Source organism: Cervus canadensis, chromosome 17 (assembly GCF_019320065.1).
Source record: "Cervus canadensis isolate Bull #8, Minnesota chromosome 17, ASM1932006v1, whole genome shotgun sequence".
In the NCBI taxonomy this organism is placed as follows: domain Eukaryota; kingdom Metazoa; phylum Chordata; class Mammalia; order Artiodactyla; family Cervidae; genus Cervus; species Cervus canadensis.
In genome coordinates, this window is record NC_057402.1 from 34443710 (window position 1) to 34453766 (window position 10057).

The 10057-nt window shown below is 55.2% G+C and overlaps 1 protein-coding gene across 2 annotated transcripts in view; it reads left to right on the forward strand.

Annotated features, from left to right (window-relative positions):
* ARID3B (AT-rich interaction domain 3B) overlaps positions 1-8668 on the forward strand; it is a 50653-nt gene extending 41985 nt beyond the window's left edge. Inside the window, exons 5-9 of one of the 2 annotated variants that reach the window (XM_043490321.1) lie at positions 1700-1883; positions 3115-3383; positions 3487-3741; positions 5157-5258; positions 6131-8668. In XM_043490321.1, the coding sequence (XP_043346256.1) occupies positions 1700-1883; positions 3115-3383; positions 3487-3741; positions 5157-5258; positions 6131-6294 (974 nt within the window). In that variant the 3' untranslated portion in view covers positions 6295-8668. The remainder of the gene's footprint in view (positions 1-1699; positions 1884-3114; positions 3384-3486; positions 3742-5156; positions 5259-6130) is intronic. The other variant, XM_043490322.1, reaches the window with a different exon arrangement.
* The last annotated feature ends 1389 nt before the right edge of the window (positions 8669-10057 follow it).

Sequence of the window (10057 nt, forward strand, 5' to 3'; positions counted from 1 at the left end):
TGTGAACATCTGACCTGGAAGTGAATGGGTCATGTGTAAAGATGTTCCAGAAGCTTCTGGAATTGAGAGCTTCGGGGTCCTGTGGGAGGGAACCTCGGAAGTGGTCCTCCCAGACTCTCAAGGCAAGGCCATTGGCTGCAGAGGAGGGAGACCTTAGCCCTGTTCTGCTGGGAGACCAGTTTTGTTGCCTGAGACTTCTGTGCTTATGACAGGAATGAAGTCTGCTGTCCAGAACAGCTCAGGGAGAAGTTAACCAGTGTGTGCGCTGTTGTGTCTTAGGGGCAGGCCAGCAGTTCTCTAACATTTTACCAGTGATCCTTTGAATTTAACTCCATGGCCTTTGTCAGGACAAAGGTCTTCAAGACCTCTAGCTCCCTCCTACACTGAGGAAAGGGGCCTGGGACCACCACAGCAATGCCATGTGTTTGCACTCACACTGCTGCTTCCGCATAACCGTGGGACCCTTCAGTCCACTCTGGCTTGAATTACCCTATAAAAAGAGTGAGGGCAGTGTGCTGGGACTGAGATGAAAATGCCATTCCTTGAGGGGAAAGAAGCAGGAGGAGCTGAAACAAACAGCCCTTCTCTAATCAAGCTGGCCTGACGTCCACCAGGCAGTCAGTGAGACCGCAGCAGGCCGGAGTGGGGGTGGGAGGGGGTCTGGGGGTTGGTGGCAAGGCAGAGGAGGAGCAGCCGGTGTACAGTAAAAGGACTTGCCATCAAAAGGCAACAAGTCTCATACTGTGCCCCGGACGGTGACCCTTCCCACTGGAATTCTCCCCTCTGACCTCCAGATCATTAATCCCGGGGCTGCCAAATGACAGTCATCCATCACGCCTCCTGACGAGCATCCCGGCTGCCCAAGAAAGGAGCCTGGCCCCGCCCTCCCTGCCGTCCCTGGGTGCTCATTAGTGGGCCTTCCTGCTCCGGGCCAGGTTTCCTAATCAAGTCCCTGACTCCTGTCACTTCCCTTTGGGGCCAGAGGGCGGAAGCAGCTCTGACCCTCCCTCTTTCAGAGGCCAGGGAGAGGGTGGAGTGATTAGTGGGGAGAGAATTGTTGAGTGGCTTTTCATCCCCTTGGAGACCTGTGTGCCCAGCAGCTCCTTTGACATGGTGGGGACACAGGAGAGAAAAAAAACCCATTTCTCTATCCTGCAGCAGGAGAAGAGATGAGGAGAAAACAAGGCAGTATGCAGAGAAATTAAAGCACAGTTATAAACGGCGCTGAGAGCTGCAGAAGAGAAGCACGGGAGCTGTCCAGGTGGACGGTGGGACCCGCCCTCCCCTGTGCAGGGGTCAGGAAAGAGTTAGTTCACTGGGGAGGCAGCCGAATGACTTCTGAAGGCTCTAGAGGACTGAGTTGCCAAATTATTAGGAGTCATATTGCTAGCAAAAAAATAAAATCTTTGAAGTCATGTAGTCTGGCTCTCTTATTTACAGCGGGGAACAGACCCAGAGAGGCCATGTGATTTACCCAAGGCCATGAAGCCTGTGAGTTGAACCTGTCTTTCTGTTCTTCCCAAGGAGACCTGGCAGCTAGCCTGATAGCTTCCAGGCTTTGGGAGTTTGACTCAAATTACACTTCTGAGCAGATTTGTGAACATATTTCCAACTCAGTCAAAGGTGGGCATGCACAGATGTCTTCTTTCTCTGCCTGAAAATGACCTAGCCCTGTGTTTCTCTCCTTATACCATTGCAGGGACCCCCATCAACCGAATCCCCATCATGGCCAAGCAGATCCTGGACCTGTACATGCTGTATAAGCTGGTGACGGAGAAGGGGGGCCTGGTGGAGATCATCAACAAGAAGATCTGGAGAGAGATCACTAAAGGCTTGAACCTGCCCACGTCCATCACCAGCGCCGCCTTCACCCTGAGGACCCAGTGAGTGGCCCGCACCCTACAGAAAGGAGGCTGAGGCTTGTGAGAGGGAATTAACCTTGAGGCAGGGAAGGAAGGAAATTCCACCGTGTAGTGAGCAAGACGGGCGGAATGCCTGAAAGAGCCAGGAGCTTTCTGAGATGAATCCCTCGGTCACCTGAGTAAACCTGAGCGCCTTTTCTCAGGCGTGTCCTGTGTGCTGTTGCTTCACCTTTCCGTTTTGTTTCATTTCATTCATTCCATTTCACCGGCAGTCCCACCAAGTAGGTTTTGTCCCTGTTTTCCCGATAACAAGAACTAAGTCTCAGAGCCTAGATCGTTTGGTCAGGGCCGTATCAGCTAGTAAGCAGGCTGAGGTTCATAGCTGGACTTCTGTCTCTGAAGTCCACAACCTTTCCAAGACATCATCTCCTACACAGTACCCCTACGCTAAGCCTGACTCTTTCTACTTGACATTCAGCTTACTCAGAGGAAAGCAGGCAAGCCTCTGCTGGGATTGGTGACCTGTTTTTGTACCCATTTGAGTTAATTATAAGGGTGGCAGGAGCAGGGGGAGCATTGAAGAATGGGGGCCAGAGGGGAATCTGTTCTTTGGGAACTCAGGATATTGCTCTGTGAAGAAGACAGAAGGATCAGCTGTGTGTGGCTTGGGTGGCATTTATAAGGCCTTGTTGAAAAGTTAGAAGGGTCTTATCCAATGAAACGGTTCCTGCAGAAGTTGGGAACAGAGCGACAGCCAGCAGAGCCATCTTTCTCCCAAGGTTCTTAGGTAGAGAACTGCTTTCTTGGGGCATCTGACACGAAGCGAGACGGCACTTCTAGGCCTACACACAACAGGAAGAGTTGCGCCTGTCTGAACAGCTGACTCAGAATGGTTAGGAGATCAAGGAGCCAGAAAGACATTGCAAAACGTGGCATTTCTCCTTTCTCCCAGGGTACTGGAAAGGTGCCACACAAACCCGAAACATTAGTCATGATAGCCGTTTCCCTGATGAGCCGTGACTCCATTTCCAGCCGCATTTAGCCCTGGGTGCAGTTAGGGGGCCTGGGCTGGGGCGTCCTGCTATCCTGATGGTTCCTCTCCCACCGAGTTCACCAGGTTGTGCTGCTTCATCCTAGAGGACAGAGCCTGCCCCACAGAGGCCCCTTGCAGAGGATCATCGGCTTACACTGGGCAGTCCTGACACTGCATTTTGGGTGATCCTTCCTTCCTTCCTTCCTTTCCTCCATCCAGGTATATGAAATATCTCTATGCCTACGAGTGCGAGAAGAAAGCCTTGAGCTCCCCGGCCGAGCTGCAGGCAGCCATTGACGGCAACAGGAGGGAGGGCCGGCGGCCCAGCTATAGTTCCTCCCTCTTTGGCTACTCACCCACCGCGGCTGCCGGGGCCCCTGCCCTCCTCTCCCCACCCAAGATCCGTTTCCCCATCCTTGGGCTGGGCTCCAGTGGTGGCACCAGTGCCGGCGGCTCGCGACTGTCCCCGGCAGCTCCTCTCAGGAAAGGTCTGCAGGGCTCCCGGGGGAGAAGGGGCACCAACTCCCCGGGCCCAAGACTCAGGTGGGAGGGCGGCTTGTGGGCTGGGTCCAGCTCTGGTGCCTTTGTCAGGTGATGGAGTCCCAGTGACCACCGTGCCCGTGCCAAATCGCCTGGCTGTGCCTGTGACCTTGGCCGGCCAGCAGGCCAGTACCCGGACGGCCACGCTGGAGCAGCTGCGGGAGCGGCTAGAGTCGGGGGAGCCTCCTGAGAAGAAGGTGTCCAGGCTGTCAGAGGAGGAGCAGCGCCTGGTGCAGCAGGCTTTCCAGCGCAACTTGTTCCACATGGCTCGGCAGCTGCCCATGAAGATCAGGATCAATGGCAGGGGTGAGCAGCGGCCGGCTCCATTCTGGGCGGGCTCATGTCCGGGGACTGGGGGGGGCCCTCCAGGTTCTGCCCCCATCCCTCTCACCCGGTCCGCAGAAGGATCTAGAGGCTAGGGGGTCACCTGGGGGTTCAGTGGCCACGGAGACCTCAGTTCACCAAGCTGAGGTCATTTTCCAGGGTGCCTGCAGTTCCTCAGGCGTGCTCTGTTCTGTAGCAAAAAGGAAAAGCAGTTGTTCAAGGAGGAGGAGCCGGAGACCTTCAGGGCCAGTTGCAGGGTCTTCCCCGTCCACTCCTGCCTTTTGATCTGTCTCAGTTAAAGGGCTCGCCCTTCCCCCCACCGCCCCACCACCTGGAAGAAAGACTGCGCCCCACTCCCGAGGCCCAGCAAGGGGCCGGAGCTGCCTCAGGCCAGCAGCCAGTGGCCCTCAGGAGGGAAGGGAGGAGGAAATACAAGTTTGGCAGCATAATTGACATCTGTCCCTTGCCCTCCACATTTTTCAGATGCCCCACCTTCTCATCCCTGCAGCCACACACCCCACACCCCTCATTCCTGTTTCTCCCCTTTCCCCCTCACACATTTCTTTGCCATTCATGACTCTGTCTCAGAACAAACATGAGCAGGCTTGTGTTGGGGGAAAATCAGGTGTGAAGGGAGCTGTGCATGTTCCCAGGCAGCCCCTTCCTGTCCCACTCTCCCGTGGCGAGGAGCCCAAGGAAACTGGAGATGGTGGCTCAGACAGCAGGGTTCTGCCCTGTTCCCCACTCAGGCCAGCTGCCCCTGGTCATGCACAGGCCAGAGGCTAATAGATGAAGCAGCTCATCTGGAAGAATTCTTGGCTCTCGACATCAGGAACGGAGAGTCTCTGGTGGGCCAGGCAGAGGCCTCGTGTGCCAGGCCGTGGATGGCTCAGATTGAGAGGGAGTGCCAGGGGCTGGACAGGCAGACGCCCTCCTTGAGGACCTCCCAGTCTAGTAAAGGGGAGGAGGAAGCCAGGCGAGTCCTCAGTGGATGGGGCTGGTCTTAGTGATCTCTGACTCCAACCCCTCCCCTCAACCTGGGCCCTTCCCCCCCCACCCCCGGTGGATAATGGGTGCTCAGGGTTTGTTGAATCGCACCAGACGGGTCAGTACACAGCTGTGAGCTGAGGTCAGCCTCCTTCCCAATGTGACCCCTCTTCTCTGAGAGCAGAGCGAGCCGGGGAATTGAAGTGGGTCAGTGGAGAAAGCAAGCGATAGGATATTGACCAGCCTGGGTCTCCTGCCAGACCTTACACTGGGAGAAGGTTACACAGGTGCTTTCTAACTCTGGGAGACCTCAGCCTGCTGCGGCCAGGGTGGGAGGGTGGCCAGGCCTCAGAGGGGATGACAGAAATGCCCAAGGGCTTGACTGGGCCTGCTGTCTCCCTTGTCCCTAGCAGAGGACAGAGCAGAGGCCTCAGCGGCAGCACTGAACCTAACCACAAGCAGCATTGGGAGCATCAGCATGTCTGTGGACATCGATGGTACCACTTACGCAGGTAAGGGAGGTACAGGCTGGCAGCCAGACTCAGTGCGGCTCCCTGCAGGGCCCCCTCGCCCCCCTCCTGTCTGGACACCTTCCCAGGGGGTGGGCCTTTCATGTTGTCTCAAAGTTCCAAAGGTAGAGTAGTTCTGGATGAGGAGGCCTGAGGACTGCTAACAGGATGGCAGGCCCCCCTCCACCTGTGACCGAGTCAGAGAGACCCCTTGTCTAACCCTTTTTTGACCAATGGTTGACTCGTTAATTAAAAGAAGTCATTGAATGTAAAGAATCATAATCAACTCCATCCATGCCTTTAACGTTGTATTGTAAACTAAATTGGGGCTTCCCAGGTGGCACTAGTGGTAAAGAACCCGCCTGCCAATGCAGGAGACCTAAGAAATGTAGGTTCGATCCTGGGTCTGGAAGATGCCCTGGAGGAGGGCATGGCTACCCCCCCTCCGTAATCTTGCCTGGAGAATCCCATGGACAGAGGAGCCTGGTGGGCTACAGTCCATAGGGTCACCGAGGGTCTTCACTGGGTCGGACACCACTGAAGCAACTTAGCATACACGCATGCATAAGTTAGATGTGTCTGCCATTACAGTCTTCCTAAGCACAGGCTCCTTTCTTTGACGGGTTCATCTCTGTTCTTCCCAAACATGGTCTGGGAGCACTTCCCTTAGAGCCTTTGGGGCCTTTCAGCCAAATGACTGCCCCTCAGCAGCTTAGACGCACCTGCCGGCAGGGCAGTGTGGGCACCCAGTGCACCCTCCAGCCTGGAGCCTCACCCGGTTAGGTAGGAGTGATGTGGTGAGGGACTGAACCCCTGCACGCATCCCTGCTCTCCCCGTCTGCTCACACTGCCTTCTCCCCTCCCCGCTCACTCAGGTGTGCTGTTTGCCCAGAAACCCGCAGTCCACCTCATCACAGGATCCGCCCCGCAGAGCATCGGCAGCAGCTCCAGCAGCAGCAGCAGTTCTCACTGCTCACCGAGTCCTACCTCATCCCGGGGCACCCCCAGTGCAGAGCCCTCCACCAGCTGGTCCCTCTGAGGGGCAGGACCCAGCTCCCCACTCCCCACTCTCCCTTCGAGAGCGGCGGAAGTTGATGCACAGAATTTACCTCATCTCACGGAGCCCACATCAGACACCATTTGGCCAGATGTTGAGGGTTTGGACATGTCCGTCTGCCCAGGCTCCATCAGGTCCTGCTGTACTCTAGAGGCAGGGAGAGGCTGGAGGGGCCTGACAGGGCAGCGTTGTCCAATCAGGGATCGTCCTGGAGAACTGGGCAGGGTCTGGGCGTCCCGCTTGCTCCAGGGCTCCCGGGCCCCCTCCCATCCCGGGCACAGTGTATCGACAATCTGTAAGCTGACACAGGGCTGAAGGCCCTCCACACCCCTTCCCCTTTAATTTATTTCTCTCCCCCTGCCTTCTGCTGTGACTCCAGCATCACTGGTCTCATCCCCTGCTCAGCTCCCCCATCTTTAACTCCCATGTGGGGCTGCTTGGAGCCAAGAGCACACCTCTGTGGCCCTTCTCTGCTGAGCATGGGATGGGGTCCTCCCAGTCCACCTTGCCTACCATGTTTGGTTCGTGGAGTGTGGGTCCCTCAAATTCATGTCTTGAAGCAGTCCTCAGGGCCCCGTATCCCCTTTTAATGGTTCCAAGCAAGGCCTGATAAGGGCAGTCCTCAGGACCCAGGACCTGCTGGGCATCTGCCAAGGCAGAGGCAGAGCCCCGGGGGCAGCCCAAGCAGACCCTGGCACCCACTCCACTGGCCCTTTTCTGACCCGCCCAGACCTCACACCACCCGCCCCCCCCATTCATCCCTGTTGGCCAGCTCTCCCAGGAAACAGCCCGCTTGTCCCTCAGGCCCCTCCTCTTCTCGGCGGGGGGCCATCTCAGCCCCTACATCCCCAAACCTGCCAGTGTCAGGTTCATTGAAATACCTCAGATTTGTAATTGTTGATGTTTGATTCTTCAGGAAGTATTTGCATCTCTGAAATCTTTTTTATATGTGTTTGCTGACTTTTGTGTTTTTTTTTACTTTAAAATTTTTATTGTTGTTACTGTAGCACCAAAGAAATGAAAGCAGATCTCCCCCAAAGCCGAGCAGATGGTTTGGTACCCCAGCCCCTTTGGCCCTTCCCTAAGATTCCCCCCAGTGAGGAGGAGGGGGAGGCTGCGGGAGAGATGACTCAGGGATCACAGCGGTGGGAGGATTGGGACGGAGGGACCCCTCTCACACAGGTTGGGTCCTGAAGCCACACTGGTTGTCAGGATGGCCCTTGACCCATTTCCCACCAGAGTAGTGCAGTCCCTCACTGGGCTAGGATCAGGGCGTCTCCCCTTCACTCAGCGTTCCCACCTCAGGCCATGGCGCAGGCCATGGACACTGCAGGGGTCGAGCTGCCCCAGAAGATGAGGAGATGCTGAGAGAGCTCTGTCTCCTCTTGGACGCTGGGGTGAAACAGGCTGCTCCTGTGTCATAAAGAAGAAGTGATTCTCACACACGGCTCACCTCTCCGTCAGGTTCGCTCCGAAGTGTTCTCAGGAACCCCGCCCACTGTGACATCATCCGGCGGTAGCGGTGGGAGGCCGAGGTGGACCCAAGTCCGCACGCGCCCCACGCTCAGTCTGGCTAGGAAAGGAAAGGGAAATCAGACACCTGAGCACAGAACACATATCTCAGCCCGGTGAGCTGCAGCGTTGCTGACTGCATCTCCTCTCTCTTCCCCCAGCCGCCCACACAGTCTCTCTCACACACACACACACACACACACACACACACACACACACACACACACACAGCCCCATGTGCTGGGGGCTGACCCTCTCCTGGCCTCACCAGGCCGGCACAGGGCTGGGCAGGGAGGAGCCCGGTTGGCTGGCGCTGGGCCCACTTGAAGGCATCACAGACATTTGGCCCATGTGTCTTTCTCAGGACTTAGTTCGCGAAGGATGGCCCCTTGCACCCAGAGGACACAGGGACCATGTGCTGTGTCTTCCTGGTGGTTGGATCCTCTCCCTTTCCCCAGGCAGCTTGCCCAGCCTCACCCTGTCAGCAAGGCCTCGCTGCCCTGAGGGGCAACAGCAGGGTCTCAGCCTGAAAGCCAGAGGGTAGGCGTGCCAGCCAGTGCCCCCAGAATGGGGCCGTGGGCCAAGAAGAGCTGTCTGGACGGTGCAGCCCTGAGGTCACATGGCAGCCATTGACCGGGGCCGCTCTGTCCCCTCCCCTTCCCCGTCTTACTTGTATTTAACCAGGAAAAAAAAATGTGATAGCACATGGGTAGCCTAGGCAGTGGATGAATACCTCAGAAGTCCTTTTGCAGCAAGTGTCTGTATATGTTGTGGTTATTTTCTATCTTACATGTTCTCGAATGTTTATATTTCAATAAACCTCTACCTCTTCACACAAGCAGGACACAGGTGCTTTGGCTCTTTCATTTGACAGTAATAGGAAGAGGGCAAGGGACTTCCGAATAAAAGGGGCTAAATAAACTACTCTGATCCCTTGATTTTTCCTAAACTTTCTCTTCACTGCTCACTCACTGTTTCCCCAAAGCAGTTACTCTCAGCCTGTCTTCTGTATTAGCTGAGCACCTCTGATAACTGCATGACCACCCATGACTCCTGGCATCATGTCAGGGTCCCAGATGGCACAGGGCCATGAGCCCTCTTTCAACTGCTGCTGAGTAAGTACAGTCCCCACACTTACAGAGCTCACACTTGTCTGGAAGGCACACACGACTCTTGACAAAACATGATTGGAACCCATGGGCAGATAATCCCTGGAAGGCTTCCTGGAGGTGGACATTTCAGCAGGAAGAATGAAGTCGCCAACTGAAGACATGAGGAAAAGCAGACGAATGGGTCCATGTGGCATCAAAGGGCCTGGCGTTGGGAACTGTGGGTAGTACTGGTAGACAAAAGTGTGGCTGGGGCCAGGGTGGAGCCCAGGCTGAGGGGTTTGGGCACTATCCTCTGAGCATCAAGACACTACTGACATGTTTTGAGGAGGGCATAGGCTTAGAAAGAGGCTTTTCTAGCACGGTGACCTGGAACCGGGAGACGTTCTAGGTGTGGACACCCTGGGACACTGCCACTGAAACTTCGGCCTAGAGCCAGGCTGCTCAGCACTTTTCTCTAGCGCAGTGCACATCCTACAGGTGCAACCTGGTACTGACAAAACGAAGAGAAATGGGCAGAGAGGCAAAGCACTGGGTGGATTTGTGATAGTCCTCCTCCATCCATAACATACACCTCATCTGTCTGTGACCTTTCTCTGCCATTTTGAAGTGCTGGAAAGTGAGAGTGACATTGGGACAGTCTTGAACCTCTCACTGATATTTTAAAAATTTTTGAAAGAAATAACCGACCCTTTAGTACTTTACTTATTAACCCATAACTGGGATAACACGTCACAACTTCCTGTGGCACATCACAGGGCTGCCACGTGGAGACTGAGTGGGCCTGTTACAGGAGGAGGCCCCAGATGAGAAGAAGCATGGTCCAAAGACACTGAAATAGAAACAGTGTGGAGTGAACGTGAGGCAACTGAGGGAGAAGTGGAAGCTGAATACGGCTCCAGTTAGAATTGGAGAATCTGGAAAGAATAAGGCACCAGGCCTGCAGTTCCATTCCACTCTTAACAGAAAAAAAATATATAGATATAGGAGAATATCTAAGACCTTGAGAAAAGACGAGTTCTTCAAACTAGACCCTCCAAAAAGAAAGTTCATCCAAAGATACCATAAAAAGACAAACTGGAAGCAGATACTTGGAATACAGAACTGACGAAGGAGTAGTGGTC